This window comes from Cricetulus griseus, chromosome 2 (assembly GCF_003668045.3).
Source record: "Cricetulus griseus strain 17A/GY chromosome 2, alternate assembly CriGri-PICRH-1.0, whole genome shotgun sequence".
Taxonomy (NCBI): Eukaryota; Metazoa; Chordata; class Mammalia; order Rodentia; family Cricetidae; genus Cricetulus; species Cricetulus griseus.
In genome coordinates this window covers 27,022,041-27,042,623 of record NC_048595.1, presented here as the reverse complement: position 1 = coordinate 27,042,623, position 20,583 = coordinate 27,022,041, and the positions used below count along the sequence as shown (strand labels likewise).

The 20,583-nt window shown below is 47.8% G+C and overlaps 1 protein-coding gene across 1 annotated transcript in view; it reads left to right on the top strand.

Moving 5' to 3' along the window:
• The first annotated feature begins 15,349 nt into the window (after positions 1 to 15,349).
• Positions 15,350 to 20,583, top strand: part of Csf3r (colony stimulating factor 3 receptor) — a 13,685-nt gene continuing 8,451 nt past the window's right edge. The window contains exons 1-4 of the mRNA XM_035438912.1: positions 15,350 to 15,413; positions 17,208 to 17,507; positions 19,025 to 19,148; positions 19,280 to 19,467. Of these exons, the coding sequence (XP_035294803.1) occupies positions 15,350 to 15,413; positions 17,208 to 17,507; positions 19,025 to 19,148; positions 19,280 to 19,467 (676 nt within the window). The remainder of the gene's footprint in view (positions 15,414 to 17,207; positions 17,508 to 19,024; positions 19,149 to 19,279; positions 19,468 to 20,583) is intronic.

Genomic DNA, 20,583 nt, shown 5'->3' with positions numbered 1-20,583 from the left:
CTAAATACTGTATCAGATAATAGCAATAATAATAAAGTCAGTTTAGTACAGGGGTGCAACTCTGATTCCATCACCTGAAGGCTAAGAGAGGAAGATCTAGAATTCAAGACCAGGGCTAGAGAGATGGTTCAGAGTTTAAGAACACTGGGTGCTCTTACAGAGGACCTGGGTTCAATTCCCAATACCCACAGGGTGGCTCACAACCATCTGTAACTCCAAACCCAGGGAACCTATGTCCATTTCTGGCCTCTGCAAGCATGCATGTGGTATGCATACATGCAAGCAGGCAAACAGCCATGCTCAGAAAATAAAATGGAAAGAGAGTTCCAGACCCTCCTAGATTCATAGCAAGATCCTTGCCACACTCTGTGTCCCACCAGAACAAAAAAAAAAAATCTCCAAGGACAATAGCAAAATAAATGGATAAAATTAATAGATACACATTGAACTGTACAGAGGAAATGGATAAGCTTTGTCAAAAAAGTTAGTTATGCCGGGCAGTGGTGGCACACGCCTTTGGCCAGCTTGGTCTACAGAGTAAGCTCTAGGACAGCCAAGGCTACACAGAGAAACCCTGTCTTGGAAAATTAAAAAAAAATTAGTTATAGATGTAATCAGCTTTTTTTACAATTTATAAATCAGGGCAGCCTCCAGGCTACAAATGGAACCCGAGCTCCCACTGCGCACACTGAAAGCAACAGGAAAGAAATGGGTCTGTTTATGTCGGGTTTCTTCAGAATTTCTTTCTTAGAGAGGTTAAAGAAGAGACTTCCTTTTAAATGTCTTCTCATAAAACCGTTTTGTTGCAATATAATTCACATATCGTACAATTTACCCTTCTAAAAGCATGCCTTGGGGTATTCACAGGGCTGTATTCTCAGCTCCCCCAAAAGAGATAGGGGCACAGAGAGGTGACTCAAGGGCCAAAAACACATGCTGCATAAACCATATTTCCCTGGAACTCTGCGTGTGTGTGTGTGTGTGTGTGTGTGTGTGTGTGTGTGTGTGTGTGTGTGTGTGTGTGTGTGTGTGTGTCTATGTCTGTGTGTGTCTGTGTGTATGTGTGTGTGTGTGTGTTTGAACACAAGACCTCTTGTACACTGGGCAAGCACTCACTATATCTCTAGCTCTATTATGGATTTTTTTTCTATCTACCAGGTTTAGTAAGAAACTCTGCCTCAAGGGAATACAGTAGAGAGTGATGGGGACACCCAACACCCTGCTCTGACCTCATGAGTGTCCATAAAAATCACAAATACACGCATATGTGTCACACACACACACACACACACACACACACACACACACACACACACACACACCATATAAAAATAAAGGAAGGGCCGGAAAGATGGCTCAGATAGGGTTCTCTTTGCAGAGAACCTGAGTTCAGTTCCCAGAGCCTGTGCACACCATATGGCTGCCAACCACCTATAACTCGGGCTCCAGGGAATCCAGCACCACATCAGATACAAAGGAACACCAACCATATTTCTGGTTCCTGTCACTCCTAGAGCTTAGGAGAAGATTTGTGAGGGTAGCAGGAAAATGGTAACCCTCGGGTCCTTGGGCATGGGAGATACTTGGAGGTCATAGGAAAGGCTGACAGTATAACACCCATGGGAATGGGTGAACTTTGCTTGTCACAGGTTATAAGAGCCTGTAGTCTGATTCATGTATTAGCCTCAAGCTCAGAAGCTGATTGGTAGTTGGTGTGCAAAAATACAGGATGGCCGGGCGTTGGTGGTGCATGCCTTTAATCCCAGCACTCGGGAGGCAGAGGCAGGCAGATCTCTGTGAGTTCGAAACCAGCCTGGTCTACAAGAGCTAGTTCCAGGACAGCCTCCAAAGCCAGGGAAACCCTGTCTCGAAAAACCAAAAAAAGAAAGAAAGAAAGAAAGAAAGAAAGAAAGAAAGAAAGAAAGAAAGAAAGAGGAAAAAGAAAGAGGTAGCCATGAATGTGGTGAGAAAGTGATGAGTGAACTAAATAAACAGATTTTCCAGGAAGCATGAGAAAATAGCACAGGAGGCCAGACAGCTACTAGAGATCACAAACCCAGCCTTGGACCCACAGTCTAAACTACTCCTAAGAAAGCTACAACCACAAGATTTCAACAGTCACAGCCCTTCTGCCCTGTGCCTCCCAGCCCAAAGGCTTGTCTGTGGGCAGGCATCTAACCCTGTGCTCCCTGGGTCCAAACTGAAGAGGCAGAGGATGGAGTCAAAGTAGCAACTACTCCTGGGAACAGAAACCCTCTTCCTTCTCAGGATCCAGTTCAGACTGGGGAAGTGGCAAGTTTGCAGACGGAGACAATGATCCAGACCTGCTCTACCTTTGCCTTCAGCTTGTCCTTTTGCTTCTGGCTACTCTTCCTGGCAATGTTTTTCGGAAAAAAGATATGCAAAAAATTCACCTTCTCACTTTTGCCTGCAAAACTTGGAGCTGTGGTGCCTGAGACAGCTATCTGGTTAGGAGGAGTTGGCAATCTCTAGACTAGAGCCTTCTTCCAAGAAGTTCATGTTGAGGCAGAAGCAGCCTGGCCTGAGGCACATACTCTCTCTGGGAGAGTAGAGTTTTCCTGCAAGCCAGATTAGCATCTGAACAAGTATGTGTCTCAGCCACTGATGTCTACTGCATTTCTCATCAGCAACACAACCCTTCTCCAACCATACTGTAGCAACCAGGTCCTGCAATGGAGAACTAAGTCCCCCACAGGCAGCAGACCACAGTCAGGGGACATGAAGAGAGGAGCGAGAAAGAATACTATTTCCTTCCCCCAAAAGAGCCCCTGGGCAGCTGGTAAAAAAAAAAAAAAAAAAAAAAAATCTCCACCTGCGGTCCGGTAATTCCTTCACCATCATTGAGTCCTACTCCACTCATTGTTGGCTCCGGGGTGCCCATCAAAGGCAGAGAGGGAACCCTGCATATTTGAGTGCCAGGGAAGCAGAATAATGCAGTGCTGACTGCCACAAAGTGGACAAGACCACTCTACACCTCTGTAACTGAGTGGCATTGGCATCAGTCTCTTATGGACGCCTGCTCCATGCCAGGCTCCAAAGGGTCCCAGAGTCACAGGTCTATCCCTGCCTTCACAGGGTCAGCTCCTGAGAGCCCAGCAGAGCAGCATCCAGCCAAGCCTGGGAGACTTAGGGGGCTCCCAGGGAGCGATGCTGAGTTTGGAAGCATGAGGAATTCTTCCTTAGACATCATGGCATTCTGAGCAGGGGGGGAGGTACGAGAAGGACCTGAAGCTGTGGAAAGCCACGTGGGGCAGTGATGGGAAGTGAAGTGGCTCAAGTGTTGGGCTCCCAGAAAGAAAGAAGCAAGGTGACAGGAAGAACCCAGGGAAAAGGCCTCAGGGCTGGGAGAGAAAGGGTCCTGAAGGTCACCTAGAACTGACCTGTGGGCAGTAACCCAGAGGCCAGCAGGAAGCTGTTACAGCCAACCAGATACCTGATGGGCAGTGTTCATCTTCCCTCCTGGTGCAGTGATAAAGAACTCTAACCAAAACAGCTTGGGGTGGCGGCGGCGGGGGTGGAGGAGGTGTCTACTAGAGTTACACTTCCACACCCAATCTGTCTTTGAGGGAAGTTGGGCAGGAACCATGGGGGAAAGTTGGTGGATTACTCTCTGGGACTCCCCAGAGCTTAGCTTAGCTAACTTTCACAAGCAGCCCCAGACCACCTGCCCAGGAAATGGTGCGGATCACAATGGCCCTCCCATGTTAGTTCAGACAATTCTTCCACAGACATGCTCACAGACTAACCTGATAGAGAAACTTCTCAACTGAGACTCTTTGGGAGGGAGTGGTTTCTGTCTGCATCAGATTGACACTTAATACTAACTGGAACAGACACTACCTGAGGGGCCTTGAGGCTCCAGAGAAGGAACAGAACCCACCAGAAAGCATGCCAGGCCAGATGTGCAGATGAGGGCAAAAGGGCTTCTTCAGACAAGCCACTGAACAGGACAGGAAGTAGATTTTCAAAAGAAAGTGCAAAGAATTCGGTGTGGGAACCCAGGAAGTAGGACTGCAAGTGCTATTGAAGGTCATACAGAGTCAAGGCTGTATCTAATCTAGAATGCAGATTTTTCATCCCACCACCATCCCCAGGCCCTCCATAGTGCCACTGACCTGTTTGATGAACACACACACACACACACACTCACACACACACTCATACACACTCACATGCTCACACATTCCCACACGGTCACACTCCCACACACACACACACAGTCACATTCACACACACCTTGTCCAGCCCCTAGGCCTTTGCTCCCACTGTTCTTCCACCCAGACACCTGTCTCTCCTCCTTTTGAATCCCATCCACCACTGAAGTCACAGCTTGAGTCCCACTCCACACCAGGACTAGAACCAAGATCTAGGATCAGAAGTGGTTGGGTCTGAAAGAGAGGTGAGGCTGTGGCCTAATCAGGACCCCAGCCTCAAGCTGTGTGACATCAGCAGGTCACTTACCCCTCTGAGCCTCAGTTTCCTAACTGAGTTTCAGTTTTAGAGGCAAATAAGGGAAGAGTCTTGAACTTGGGAAGTCCATCTTGAGACAGCATTAAGAGAGACAGCTCAGAGGTTAAACCACTTGGGGCTCTTACAGGGGATGGAATTCCATCCCCATACCCTTGTCGGGTGGCTCACAACTACCTGAACTCCAGCTCTCTAGTCCTGAAGACTTCTCCAGAATACACAAAGACATGCACAATGGGATTTTTAAAGATGAAAAAAATGAAGCCAGGCAGTGGTGGTGGCAAACCCTTAGTCCCAGCACTCAGGAGAAGCAGGTGGATCTCTGTGAGTTCAAGGCCAGCCTGGCCTACAGAGTAAGTTCCAGGACAGACAGGACTGTTTCACAGATAAATCCTGTCTCAAAAAAAAGAAATATATATATATATATATATATATATATATATGTGTGTGTGTGTGTGTGTGTGTGTGTGTGTGTGTGTGTAAATATGTAAATATGTACATATGTATGTGTATATATATATATATATTTAAGACGTTTCAAGAGCAATTGTGTGTATCAAATGCCTTGAGTATGCAAATGAGGAGAAGTTTATGATGAAATACTGGAGGACGTTGTCTCTGAGCCTGGAAAGAAGATGAACCATCAAGTTCTTCATAGAATGATATTGTTTGCTAGAGGCCTGGTAGATGGTGGTGGTAGTGGTGGTGTTGGTTTTCTGAGACACTCTCCCTACACAGCCCAGGATGGCCTGCAACTCTTGATCCTCCTCTGAAGCCTCTGGAGAACTGGGAAGATAGACACATCCAACACACCCACCTTAGATGCTGGTTCTGAGGTCACAACTCTGGCACTTTTTGTAAACACACTGCCCAAGCCGGATAGTGTCCAGTAAACACCTATTTGCACAATCAAGGTCACACATGGGGATGTGTTTGCACAATGATCTGTTTGCACAATCTTGGCTGACTGCTATATTCCACCCAGAGCAAGCCAAGGAGGCGAGCACAGCCTCTGCTTCCGCACCCTCAAGCTGCCTGGCTGGCCTGCAAAGTCTGACCAAGCCCCTCTGGACTAAGCAGTTCCCTGACCCATGCAGCAGTCCTCCATGGTCCAGCTCTTGCTGTCCAGGCTTTTGAGAATAGGACATTGTTGGGAAGGGAGGGAGTGTTCCAACCCACAGAGGCCTCATCTGATGGAGGAAGGAGGGGACAAGAAGAGGAAGTACCTCACAGCAGATGCCCAAAGCAGGTGAAGGGGTGAAGCCTGTTGCCTTGAGCACTTCGATGATGCCCATAGTAAACAGTCCTTAAACGTTTGCCAGGTGCCTCACTCTGTCCCATGAGCCTTACTTCTCACTGATTTCTCTCAAGGATTCTATGAGGCAGACACCATGATCCCTATCTTTAAGCTGTCAAAAACAGGCCAGGAACGTGGCTCAGTTGCTAGAGCCTGGCATACACAAAGTCCTGGGTTTGACCCCAAAACATATAAACTGGGCTTGTAATATTAACACTCAGGAAGTAGAGGCAGAAGAAGTTCAAAAGTCAAACCAGGTGGTGATGACGCACGCCTTTAATCCCAGAACTTGGGAAGCAGAGGCAGGCAGATCTCTCTGAGTACAAGGCCAGCCTGGTTTACAGAGCTAGTTGCAGGACAGCCATAGCTGTTACACAGAGAAACCCTGTCTGGAAACAAAACAAAACAGAATGCTTGCTATTCTTGGCAGAGAACCCAGATTCAATTGCAAGCACCCACATCAGATAGCTCACAACTACATGTGACCTCAGCTCCAGGGGATCTGATGCCCCTTTCCTGTCTCTACACGTGGTGTACATGGCATACACTCTGGCACACACAGAGATAAGTAAAATCTTAAAAACAAGACAAAATATGACAAAACTGAGGCTCGGAGACCTTAGATGACTTGCCTAGGTCTCACAGGAAGTGACAGAAGCAAGCAGTGTGACTCCTCAGCCCATGCTCTCAGCCTCTCTACTCACTGATGCTTCTTGCCCAAAAAAGTGCTTCCGCAAACCCAACTTTCGTTTCCTCACATCTGATTTTCATTTCGGTCCCAACAGTTCCGTTTCCTAATGTAAGTTCTCAGAGGAGATTGGACCAAGGAGATCAGAAAAGTGGTTTCTGAAGTATCAAAAGGGAAAGCAATGTGACTGAATGCCTACTGTGTGCTGGCTACCATGCTGAGCACTGGTTGTATGTTTTTTGTTGCTGTTGTTGTTTTGTTTTGTTTCATTTGGTTGGTTTCTGTTGTTTGGGGTGTGGGTGTGAGAATTAGTGTTGATATTTTAGTGTTTGTTTACTTCTGAGACAAGGTCTGGATATGTAGCCCAGGCTAGCCTAGAACTTGAGATTCTGTTAATCATGTAATCCAGGCTAGCCTGGAACTTGAGATTCTGTTAATCATGTAATCCAGGCTAGCCTGGAACTTGAGGTTCAGTGCTGGGATTGCAGGTGCATGTCATCATGCCAGCTCCAACACTATGCTTCTGAGAGTTCCTTTTATCTTCCCTTGGGGAGAGCGACTTTCCCTGTGGCAGGTGGGAAAGCAGAGGCTAGAGGGTTAACCATGTCCCCAGGATTCTGCAGCCCAATAGGATAGAGGACTGTCTGTAGCTTCGCACTATGCTGAGCTGTGAGCAGAAGACAGGGTATAGTTTCTGCCACCACAGACTTTGAAGTTTATTAAAGGAAGCAGACAGCAGCAGTCCACTACTGTGTTACAAGATGGTCAAGGACAATGACACCTGATGCCACTCTAAACCTAGATCAGGAAGGAGATTCACTTGGCAGAGAGATGGCAGGGGCTCACCTGTCTGGCAAGAACAAAAACACAGAAGTGTCACAGAGCCTGGGCAGGCTGGAAAACACAAACCATTCAGGCTGGCCGGAACAGGAGACAGGTGGAAGTGGATGCCTACACAACAGGAGGGGAGGTGGGCTGCTGGCTAGAACCTCTAATGCACCCTCTCAGCAAGCTTCTATCTCCCCAAAGTATTTACATTACAATTCATAACAGTAGCAAAATTACAGTTATGGCGTAGCAACAAGAATAATTTTATGGCTGGGGGCAGGTGTCCCCACAACATGAGGAACTGTATTAAAGGGTCACAGTGTTGAAAAGGCTTCCACCCAGTGGTCTAGGGATTTAGGGGGCCAGGGTTCTGCAGTTAGGCAGAGGGGGAGATGAGCTGCCAAGTCAGAACAGGAAAGAGACATGAGTTTAGTGTTCTGTGAAAGCCAAGGCTAGAACCTTGTTCCATCCCTGGCCAAGAACTGGGTCAAGAAGCCTGTCTTGCTGGGCGTTGGTGGCACAAGCCTTTAATCCCAGCACTTGGGAGGCAGAGGCAGGCGGATCTCTGTGAGTTCAAGGCCAGCCTGGTCTCCAGAGCGAGTGCCGGGATAGGCTCAAAGTTACACAGAGAAACCCTGTCTTGAAAAACAAACAAACAAACAAAAAAAAAAAGCCTGTCTTCCAGGCACTAGGCACAGATTCTCCTTAGTCAGAAAGACTGGTGGGTGTGGGCAGCCCTAGAAGGAGGGACATAGAAGGCATGGGGTCCTTGGGCTCACAGATAAGCACTGGGGAAACCAAGAATGTTAAACAGCAAGGCTGTATAACCTGTTTTCTGCCCAGAAGGCTGGGAATGGAGACAGTTTATAGCCTGGTGCTGTGCTATCTGTATGACTGAGGCCACACCAGATCCTACCTCAGACCCTTAAGATTATCATGTGTAGTCAATCTCTAGAACCCATCTTTATGGACCCTGTCACATGGTCTTTACGAAGAATTTCAAAGTAGCCATGCCTTAAGTTTTATTGTGCACAAGGGATTGAGTTAATTATCACCAGGAAACTTTTTATACTTGGATATACCTAAAATAATTTTAGACTCTCAAAGTTTGAACCAACACTAGCTACTGAGTCATGTTGAACCCAACTTGCTTCTTGCCTCACTTGGAGGGGCAACACTCTGCCAGCTGTGGTGTTAGCAGAGGCCCCACCCACAGGAAGAAGGACAGCTCAGAGTCCTGAGGGAGAAGGAAACTGATCAAATTACCTAGACATGTCAATGGGAATGCAGTTTTGATGAAGAACATTCAGTCTTTCAAATAATTCAGTATGCGTTGCTAACTTAACTTGTGATGGAGCAAGTTGTAGTCACTGGAGCTACAGGGGTGTACCAATTTGGGTTTTTGTTTTTGTGTTTTAGGTTTTGTTTTGGTTTTTTTCCATACAGGGTTTCTCTGTAGCTTTGGAGCCTATCCTGAAGCTCACTCTGTAGACCAGGTTGGTCTTGAACTCACAGAGATCTGCCTGCCTCTACCTCCCGAGTGCTGGGATTAAAGGTGTGTGCCACCACTGCCTGGCTATAAACTAAATAATTATTACACAAAAAACAACATACAAATAAAGCAAATGAAAACCAAAAACCATGCCAGGCAGTGGTGGCACACACCTTTAGTCCCAGCACTCGGGAGGTAGAGGCAGGCAGATCTCTGTGAGTTCAAGACCAACCTGGTCTACCAAGAGCTGGTTCCAGGACAGGCTCCAAAGCCACAGAGAAACCTTGTCTGGAATACAACAACAAAAAACAGAATAAAATAGAATTATTTAGTTTATGTGTATGAGTATTTCACCTGCATATATATATATATATATATATATATATATATATATATATATATATATAAACCAGACATGTGCTTGGTGCCCAAGGGGACCAGAAAAAGCAGTTTTCCCAAAACTAGAGTTACAGACAGTTGTGAGCTGCCATGTCGGTGTTGGAAACTGAACTTAGGTCCTCTGAAAGAGTACTGAGTGCTCTTAACTGAGCCATCTTTCGGGCTCTGTTTGTTCATTTTGAGCCAGGGTCTCCCCCTATAATCCGGACTAAACTAGAATTCTCTAAGAAGCTCAGGCTGACTTCAAATTCATAGTTATCCTCCTGATTCAGCCTCCAAGTGCTAGGATTACAGACTTGGACCAACCAGATCATCTGGGGCTACAGTTTTGAACAGAACAGACAAAAATTTTTCCAGCGTCAAGGTTCAGTTCTAGCAGGGGTGGGGATAGAAGGATCAAAAGAGGAAATGAGGAACAGGATACAATATTTTTTAAATAATTTATTTAACTTTATTTTATGTGTATTGGTGTGAAGGTCAGATCCCCTGAAACTGAAGAAACAGACAGTTGTGAGCTGCCATGCGAGTGCTGGGAATTGAACCCGGGTCCTCTGAAAGAGAAGCCAGTGCTCTTAACCACTGAGCCATCTCTCCAGCCCCAACAAGGTACAATTTTTAAGGGTTCCCAGAAGACTTCAATAGGACAGTGATATTTGAGCAAAGACCTGAAAAGGGGAGAGAGTGGCCCCACCTCTCTCCCTCCTGTGAGGGGAAAGAGTTCAGGCTAAAGAAACAGCAAGCACGAAGGCCCTGAGGTGCTCACTAGAGAACCTAGAAAGTTCAACAAACAAGGAAAACAGAGAAGTCAGAAGAGACCAGTAAAAGGTAGTAGACATGGGAGAAAAGAGTTGAGGAAGACAAAGGAAGCCAAGCATGTCACTCAACAATCTTTCACTGTGGCTCAAAGTGAATGGGAGCCATCGAGGACAGAGGGCAGATGGCAGCCACTGTTCCAACATGGGATCATGAAAGCCTTCAGACACAGACAGAGCCAAGCTGAATTTTACTGTGAACACCTCCGTGCCCAGGATACTGGCTATACTGTGAAGGAAGAAGTCATGAGATTAACATGTTGCAGGTTCCAGTGTGCTGGTACCTAACCTGCATCAGGTAATGAATTGTATTTAACCGTGAGTAGCCTGAATCCTCAGAAAAGTATCTGTAGATAGTTGCAAGAGAATAATGCGGATGAACAAAAGGAAACAGCAGCTATGGAAAACATTGCACGTCCCTGAACCACTGTCCACCTAACACAACCTAGACTCAGGTAAGAAGAGGGAACCTCAGTTGGAGAGTGGCCCGGATTGGTATCATACTTGGGCAGGAAGTCCAGGTTTATTTAAGAAAGCTAGTTGAGGGGCTGGAGAGATGGCTCAGCAGTTAAGAGCACTGGGTGTTCTTCCAGAGGACCTGAGTTCAATTCCCAGCAACCACATGGTGGCTCACAGCCACCTTGAATAAGATCTGGTGTCCTCTGCTGGCATGCAGGCACAAGACTGTATAACATAACAAATAAATAAAATCTTTAAAAAAAAAAAAAGAAAAGAAAAAGAAAGCTAGTTGAGCATGAGTCAATGAACAAGCCAGTAAGCAGCCTTCCTCCATGGTTCCTGCCTCTGCTTCCTACCTTCTCTCAAAGCTAGACTGTGACCTGAAAGTGTGAGCTGAAATAAACCCTTCCCTCTCCTAAACTACTTTTAGTTGTGGTTTTTATCACAGCAACAGAAAGCTAATTAGAACAGGTATTTGTTTTTTTGATGCCATATATGTTGAAATGTCATAGAAGTTTACAGTTGACTTTTTTCTCTTGAGACAGGGTTGCTCTGTGTAACCCTGACTGTCCTAGAATGAGCTCTGTAGACCAGGCTGGCCTCAAACTCACAGAGATCCCCTTGCCTGTGCCTCCCAAGTGATGGGATTAAAGGTGTGCTCCTCCGAGCCCAGCTAAGGAAGGTTATGATTTTTAAAGTGACCAGTTTGTGTATCGTCGACATGAGATTGACCATGATGCTTGATTTTAAATGTCAACTTGCCGTGATTTAGAATCGCCTGAGCAGGAACCCTCAGCTGAAGAATTATCTTGACTGCCTTCCTTAATTGATATTGAAAGACCCACCCCCAAGTATGGGCGGCGCCTTCAGGTGGGAGCCTAGGTCAAAAGCAGGACATGAAAGAAGGAAGACTGGCCAGCCTTTGCTTCCCTGACCTTCCTTCCCTCTTGCTGCCAGTCATTCTACCCTGTTGCTACCACCCCGACGATTCCTTCACGAAAGTCAAAACCAGGGTTTCCGGGCTTCCACCATTGACCGAGGACCAGACAGCGCCTGGGTCTACAGAACCATTTTGGGACTGCTGAGGCATGTCCTGAGGATTTCCGAGGTGGGTGTTCAAATGTAATATGGCTGTGGCTACTACTTAGAACTGTATTGCATAGGCTAATTTAATAAATTCATGTATGTGTGTATGTGCGTTCACTCTGTTGGTTCTGTTCATCTAGAGCAGCGGTTCTTTACAGGGGCTGCCTAAAACCTCGGGAAACACAGCTACTTAGATTATGATTCATAACAGCAAAATTATAGTAACGAAGAAGCAATGAAAATAATTTTAGGGTTGGGGGTCACCACAACATGAGGAACTGTATTAAATGGTTGCGGCATTAGGAAGGTTGAGAACCACTCCTGTAGAGAACCCTGCCTAATATACTAGTATATACTATTTTAGGGATTTTTCAAACTAAAAATGTTTTTCTCCTCTCTTTCTTTTAGGGAGGGGGGTGTTTGTTTGGTTTTTTGGTTTTGACTTGTTTTCGTTGCTATTTTTAAGACAGGGTTTCTTTGTGTAATAGTCTTGGTTGTCCTGGAACTCACTCTGTAGACCAGGCTGGCCTTGAACTCACACAGATCCACCTGCCTCTCTGCCTCCCGAGTGCTTCAGTTAAAGGTGTGCACCACCACCGTATGTGGCTTTCTCCTCTCCTTGTTGGTAATTGAAATTATGGGATGGGTTCTGAGGCATATTGGCAGGGATTAAAACCTGACAAGATAAAACCAGGAGCCACCAGGACGGTACAAACAGGTGAGGGCATGACCTTTTACTGTCAGGGTGGTTTTCTGATGGGGGTCCTAGGAAAAGGCAGGTTTTCAGATGACAAGGTAAGACAGCTTTGAGTAAGTGTTACCTGTTCGGAAATTGTTTCTCCACGGGCAGAGGCTCCAACCAGCCCCCGCCCCCTTTACTTTTCCCTGTCTTTTTGCCCTGCTTCAGTTTTGAATGAACACTTGAAGACCCCAGCCCTCCCTTGGCCATGTTGTCTAGGGTGCCCTGCACAGACTCAAAGTGGGGAGCTCAGGAAATCCGGAGAGAAGGGAGATGGGGGCCTCGGGCCAGGTTGCCACAATGCCCAGCCCTCTAAGACCCCTGAGGCAGGAAGGTCACTGGCTCACCAGTTTCCCTCAACCTCCTTCCTGAGAGGAAGGGGCTGCCTATGTCCCCCAAGGGTGAGGGCTAAGGGTAGAGTAGCAGAGAAGCCAGGAAGGTGTCGCAATCCTGGGTCCCCTGGCCTGTCATTAACGACGGAGCTAGAAAGAGAAGTTTCAGGAACTTGCCCCAAGAAGAGAGGAGCAAGAGAAGAGAGAGCGAACACAGGGAGGCTGGGCACACCGCCCTAGCCTCAGTGTAAGTAGGGGAGGGCAGAGCCCTGGAGGCCCCAGATCATTCTCTGGCATTACCAGGATCACTTCAGGGAGCCTGTCACAGGTGATCTTTGGGAACTGGGAGTCTGTGTGTGTGGCATCAGGAAGTCAGACAGCTGAATCTCTTTGGGGACAGGAGCTGATCTCAGGGATGAATACATTACCCCCGGAGTCTCTGTCCCTCAGATGTGTTCTAGTGGCCCGGATCTGCCACGGTTTCCCTCTTGGCTACTGCCTGTTTTCAGCCCTTTGGCACACTTCTTCTTGGCGAGTATGGCTGTCTCAGAGTCCCTGAGCCTCTCTCTCTCCTCTCCCAGTTCCCTTTGCCTCTTAACTTTAAACAGTTGCTGCAAGACTTGTCCTGCTCGGCCTCTCTGCCTCTCTAGATCCACTGGGCTAGCTTTCGCTGCCTGCCTCTCTCCACCTTTCTTTGTATCTCTCCAGCCTTGTCTTGTTGTTGTTGTTAAAGTGTGTGGCTCTAGTGCAGATGAGGCTTATCACTATGTAAGCAGATAAGAACCTTGAACTTCTGATCCTCCTGCATTCCAAATGCTCCGACTACAGGCCTGCACCACCATGCCTGACAGTCAATGTGTTGCTGGGGCTCAAGCTTAGGCCTTTGTGTGTGCTAGACAAGCATTCTACCAACTGAGCGACAGACTCAGCCCCAGCTGCTATATGTTTTTGAGATAGGTTCTCACCAAGATGCTCAAACTGGATTTGAATGTCTTCTATAGTCCAGGCTGGCCTTGAACTTGCATTATACTTGCCTCCACTTCCATGGGATCTCAGGCCCATGTCACCCTGCCAGGCTCTGCCTCAGTCTGTCTCAGCATATCTCTTTCCCCCAATCCACCTACCCATCTATCTATCCATCAATCCATCCATCCATCCACTCCTATCTCTATGTCTACCACACCTGGGAAGTCTTCTCCCTTAGTTTAGTCCCAGTGTCCCTTTCCCCCCTCTCTTCCCACAGACAGAATCTCAAAAGAGCAGGACTAGAGACAGGAGTCAAGGGGGGAAGGTCGGCAATAAGGAGTAAAGGAAGGGACAGCAAGAAGAGCTGTGGCAGCAATGGCTTATGGCATCAGCTGTGTCAGTGGGCACAGTGAGAGCAACTGCAGAGCCCAACAGAGACAGCAAGAGTGACAGGAGCGGCCCAGGAACCTAGGAGCTAGAAGTAGACCCAGAAACGGGGCCATGCATGGTAGCACAGACAAAGGCATGGTGGCTGTTCCAGGAGGTTATGCGGACAGGCACTAAGTCTTGGTAGTTCCATTGGCTGATTTCCTTCTTTAGGGCTCACCCCGATAGCCACTGCTTCTGAGAGCTTGTTCCTCAAGCACAGTGTCAAAGGCTTTAATCTTAACTGTCTCACTTTGTCATTACAGCCCTGCTGAGACATGAGTGTTACTGTTAATCGCCTTTTTGCAAATGGAGAAACTGAGGCTCAGAAAAGTGAAGAAACTCATCCAAGTTCACCAGGCAGGTAAGTGTCGGAGCCAAGGTCAGAATTGGGCTCCCGGCCTCTTCATATACAGTAGGCATGGGCTCCACCAGGCCCATGCTCCTACTCACCTAGGACCACCCTCGGGGCTTCTGGAGAGGATGTACTGATGCCAAACATGCCCATCTCAGGCATCTGCATTCAGATGCCTGCTCTTGACATAAGCCCGTAGGAAGATAAGGTGGTACCTGGAATAGGCTAGGCCTAGGTACAACCACAAATGAGTAGAGGCAGAGCAGCAAGGTCGTTCCCCCTCAGTGTGGACACGTGTGTACATGTGGTGACAGGTGTGCTGATATGAGGTTACTTTCTTATTTAAGGTCTACTATTGCTGGGAGAAAACATCCTGGTCGAAAGCAACTTGGAGAAGGAAGGGTTTATTTCAGCTTACACTTCCAGGCAACAGTCCTTCATTGAGAGAAATCAGGGCAGGGACTTGAGGCGGGCACCAAAACAGAAGCCATGGTGGAGTACTCTTACTGGCTGGCTCCCCACAGTTTGCTCAGCCTGCCTTCTGATAGCACCAGGACCACCAGTCCAGGGGTGGCACAGGCCACAGAGATCTGAGTCCTCCCACATGGAGCATTAATCAAGGCTTGCCCACAGGCTAATCTGGTGGGGGAATTTTCTCAACTGAGGGTCCCTCTTCCTAAATGATGCTAGCTTGTATTAAGTTAACACAAAACTAGCCAGTATGAGGATTAGTAGACAGAGATGTCCTGGGCGAGAGGGAAGAAAAGCTTGTGTTCCTAGTGGCTCTGATCTGGGAGGCAGGTTTCACCTTGTGATATAGTGAGGGAGGGAGAGAGAGAGAGAGAGAGAGAGAGAGAGAGAGAGAGAGAAGAGGGAGGGAGGGTGTGTCATTTCCTTAATGCTGAGCTGGGAGAAAGCTCTGGCTGCAAAGTTTGCTCTTAACCATCTCTCACTGCCTCCAGGTAAGCAGCAAGTTGGCACAATGGTGGGACTGGGAGCCTGCACCCTGACCGGAGCTGCCTTGATCCTCTTGCTACTCCCTAAAAGTAAGTGGGGGCTATGGAGGAGTATTAAAAGGGAGGTACAGGTGGCCATGATGCTGTGTGCCAGACTCTGGGAGTATGGTCTCTACATCACAGAACTTAGAAGCAGCAGATCAGTCACGATTCTAATTACAAAGGGATGGAAGAGCTCCAGGATACAGTCTGGCTCACCAAGATACGCACATGCTAACGTGGTGAGAGAGGGTCAGAAGAGAACCATGAAGAGGGAAACAACAGGAGCAAAGATCCACAGATACGAGGTTTCCTGTTGTTTCTTCAGGAAGAGACCCAATGTCTGGGAACAGAAGCCATAGTCTGAGCTGAAACAGTGAGATTGAGGCCAGGGGCTATGTAAAGTGTGTGGAACTTTGTCCTAACCTTGACTGAGGGTAATGACCGGCCACCTATGGTTCTGCACAATTATGTCAGGACGTCTGATCCTCTCAGCTGTGCGGTGGTGGTGCATGCCTTTAATCCCAGCACCCAGGAGGCTAAGGCAAGTGGATCTCCATGAGTTCAAGGCCAGTCTGGTCTACAGAGTGAGTTCCAGGACAGCAGGGTTACACAGTGAAACCCTGTTTCAAAAAAAAAAAAATCTCCCAGGGACACAAAAGTAGTGCTAGATAAGGAAGGAAAACAAGCCTGATGCTGACTCCCCATAGACAGGCATTGAGACTTACTGCCAGTAATTAGGTCCTTAATAATGCCAGCCACCCAGCCACAGGAGGCTGGGATATGGTGGAGTTCCAACAGCAGCCCACAGAACAGAGGAAATTCTTTTAGAATGGAGGGGTCTCTGACTAAAGCAGATTAGTGGTAGTGCTGACTAGGATATAAGGCTATAAAGTAGGAAGCTAACCCTAGTCTCATCCTACCTGATGGCTGTCACATGCCACGATCTTGGCAGCTTTGGGAAGGGACTGGATGGATGTAAGGCATGACTGATGCACCCTGCAGGGACAGCTCTGAGATCTAACTGGTAGCAACTGCTTTTTATCTCCATTCACAGACAAAAGTAGTAAGACACAGGGAGTCCCACTTACATGTACTAGGGTCACTAATAATAAGTAGGACACGCTGTCTAGCCCTTGTGTCTAAGCTCATCAACCCGTGAGCTTAGCCACATGTGCTTGAAGTGTCACAATCAAGATGGGCTCTTACAATCAGATCTGAACTTGGCAAGGATTGCTGTGGCCTTAGGGGGTTCTTATCACTCTGATTGTGGCTTTTGCTGCCCAGTCCCTCCCTAGTGAGGAATTGGAGTTGTCTAAGACTGCATTCATAACTGCATTCAGGGAAGGCAAATGTTCACACAGAGGGGAGCACATATATCATGGGGAAGGTGTTTACGTCACAGGAAGTGTTTATACCCCAGGGCATGTTCACATCATAGAAAGCATTCACAGCATGGGACACATTCACAAGATAGGAAGTGTTCATAGCCCAGGGTGTAGTCACACAATAGGAAGGGTTTATACTTCTGGGAGTGTTCACACCTCAGGGGGCGTTCACACTGTAAAGAGGGTTCACACCAAGGGAAGTGACCAACACAAAGCAGGATCTGCTTTTCTCTGCAGAGCCCGTCGGTAACCATTTACAGACACATGGCTGTCTATCTCTCCCTATAATGCATCTTGCAGGCCCCATACTTACTCTTCACGTTTAGTCCCCATGTCCTTCCAGACGGGACAGTGAAAAGGCAAAAGAGGCCTCTGAGGTTAGGAGCTCACAGGTCTTCACATGGCCCATGTTGGCCTGGCAGAGGAGTCCTCCAAGGCCCACCCTCTACCAATCCAGGTCTGGAGAGCTGTGGGCACATCAGGATCTCAGTCCCCGTTGTCCGCCTGGGGGACCCCGTCATAGCCTCCTGTACCATCAGCCCAAACTGCAGCAAACTAGACCAAGAGTCACAGATCCTATGGAGACTGCAAGATGGACCAAACCAGCCTGGAGACAGACAGCGGCGTCTTCCTGATGGGAGCCAGGAATCCACAATCACTCTGCCTCATGTGAATCACACCAAGGCCTTTCTCTCCTGCTTAGTGCCTTGGGCCAACAGCTTCCAGGTCCTGGATCAAGCTGAGCTTCAAGCAGGCTGTAAGTCCCTCCCACCATCCACCCATCTGCTTCCAATGCCCCTCTGCCTGAACCAGGGAAAGCAATAACCTCTTTGTGAGCAGGACAGAGGGTGTGGTTCTTCCTATCAGGTGTTATTATTTAACCCATTCTCCAGATTAGGAAACTGACATCTAGAGAGGAAAAGGAAAAGGAACTCCACAGTGTTCCTTGTAGAAATGCTTCTCTGCATGAAGCTCGGGTCCTTAAGAGGAGCTCCCTTCCAGCTGCTCCTAAGCCCAGTCTCAGTTTTCTTTCCAAATTCAACAGGATGGAGTTTGTGTCAAGACGAGGTATAAGGAGCAAATAAGAACAAAGGCATAATGGCACATTTATAATCCCTGCAGAGGAAGGTGGATCTCTGTGATTTTTTTTTTTTTGAGACAGGGTTTCTCTGTGTAGCTCTGGATGTCCTGGAACTCATTCTGTAGACCAGGCTGGCCTCGAACTCACAGAGATCCACCTGCCTCTGCTTTCCAGGACCTTGGTGATGTTGAGGACAGCTAGATCTACATAGAGAGTTCCAGGGCCACTAGGGCTACAAAGTGAGACCTTGTCCATCCCATCCCCCCAAAAGAAATTAGTACTAGGGCTGGGGATGTAGCCCCATAGTCGAACACATATTTAACTTAAGCAAGGCCCTGGGTTCCAATCCTAGCACCACACCAATCAATAACAGAGCCAGGCCTGGACGCACACTTCTGGGATCCTAGTACTTAGAAGCTGAGACAGGAGGATGTCGAATTAGAAACTAGCCTGGATTGTGTCATCAGACTTGTCTCCAAAAGAAAAGAAAGCAGCAGTCACTGCAGCTTCTGCCTGCATACGCATAGTTGTGAGTGCCCTATATAGAAGTCATTTGGCCCTCATTTGAGTTACTTTTCCATCACTGTGCTAAAACACCATGACTTATAAGAGAAAGCATTTAACTGGGCTTATAGTTTCAGAGGGTTAGAGTCCAGGATAGTGGAGCAAAAGCATAGTGGCAGAAACTGCTGAGCGTTTACATCTTGAAGAGCAAGCAGGAGACAGAGAGGACTAACTGGAAAAGGGAAAGATCTTTTGAAACCTCAAAGCCCACCCTCAGTAACACACCTTCTCCAACAAGCCTTCCAAAACCATTCCACCAACCAGAACTAAGTATTCAAACATGTGCGTTTGGGGGGACCATTTTCAATCAAACCACCAATGACCCTGAAAGAAACCTGGGAGGGAAGTTGATTACTGTCACCCAAGAAAACTGAGGCACAGGAGCAGTTCAGTCACGTGAGGATCAAATTGTTCATGATTGACCAAACCAGAATGAAACCTGGGATATCTCTGACAAAGGTGCCACCAGGCTGCCGAGGGTCTGGGAGGCTTACCCCTGTGCCTGACAGTAACGGAGCTGCCCTTACAGGCCCACACTGCAGAAGGAATAGTTCAGTCCAAGGAAGTAAAGACATAGGTGCACACCCCCCACCCAGGAAGACTCCTAACATTCTTCCCACCCAATCCAGATCCTCCTGCCAGTCCCTCCAACCTGTCCTGCCTCATGTACCTCACCACCAACAGCCTGGTCTGCCAGTGGGAGCCAGGCCCCGAGACCTACCTGCCCACCAACTTCACCCTAAAGAGCTTCAGGTACACAGGGTTTCCATGTCGGCCCCTTTCTCCAGATCCTGGGTTAGGGCACAACTCATTGTGGGCAAAGACAAGAGGGGAGTGTCTCGCCTTCTTCCTCTGCTTGATACCAAAGCCCAGCCTCTTGGCAGGAGCCGCGATGACTGTCAGTACCAGAAGGACTCCATCTTGGACTGTGTGCCTGAGGACGGGCAGAACACCTGCTCCATCGCCCGCAAGCACTTGATCCTGTACCAGAATATGGTCATCTGGGTGCAAGCAAAGAACATGCTGGGGACCAGTGAGTCCCCAAAGCTGTGCCTTGACCCCATGGATGTTGGTGAGTGATACTGGGTGTGAGAAACAGGAGAAGCCACCAAATTGGGAGACCCAGAGGAGCACAGGGAGGAAACACTGACCTAGACATAGACAGAGAGATTTTGGGAGACGTGGAGAGAGGCAGAGAAGAGAGAAATAGGGACCAGAGACTAGGTTTATTCTTTCATCTTATTTATTTATCTGTTCACTGATTTTTCAAAACAAGGTTTCTCTGGGTAGCCCCAGCTGTCCTGGAACTTTCTCTGTAGACCAGGCTGGCCCAAAATGTGCCAAACCACCACTTGAGTCATTGTATTTATTTACTTATTTATAGGGGCAGTGCACATCATGGGGCACATATGGAGGGCAGAGGAACTTTCTAGAATTGTTCTCTCCTTCTACCTTGAAGACAGGGTCTCTCTTGTCTCTGATGCTGCCCTTGTGCTCCAGGCAATATGGCCTGGGGGCTTTTCTCCTGTCTTCACCTCCCAGTTTGCCATGATGGTGCTGGTATTACAGATAGTTGCCATTGCTCTGGGCTTTTTTTTTTTTTTCTTGTATACAACATTCTTCTTCCATGTATATCTGCACACCAGAAGAGAGCACCAGATCTCATAATGGATGGTTGTGCGCCACCATGGGGTTGCTGGGAATTGAACTCAGGACCTCTGGAAGAGCAGCTGGCGCTCTTAACCTCTGAGCCATCTCTCCAGCCCCCGAGCTGGGCTTTTTGACACGGATATTGGGACTGAACTCGAACTTGAGTTGAATCAGGCTTGGCCTTCAGCTCATTTCTTCATACCTCCCCCACACACACCCCTACTAGTCTGTGGTGGTCCTAAAGATGAGCAATCTTCAGAAGACCTACCCTCAGAATAGTGCAACAACTCAGATGGCAAACTAAATAAAATCAGATGTCTGATGGACTTTAGAAGTTGACAACTGAGTAGACCCTTGGAGGAACTGAGGGAACAAGCTGCTGGATATCTGGAAAGAAAATGCTGTAAGCAGATGTGGCAACCAGTTCAAAGTCCCTGAGGCAGGATTTCACCTAATAAGAAACACAGATACTCATACCCAAACACACACACACACACACACACAGAGAGAGAGAGAGAGAGAGAGAGAGAGAGAGAGA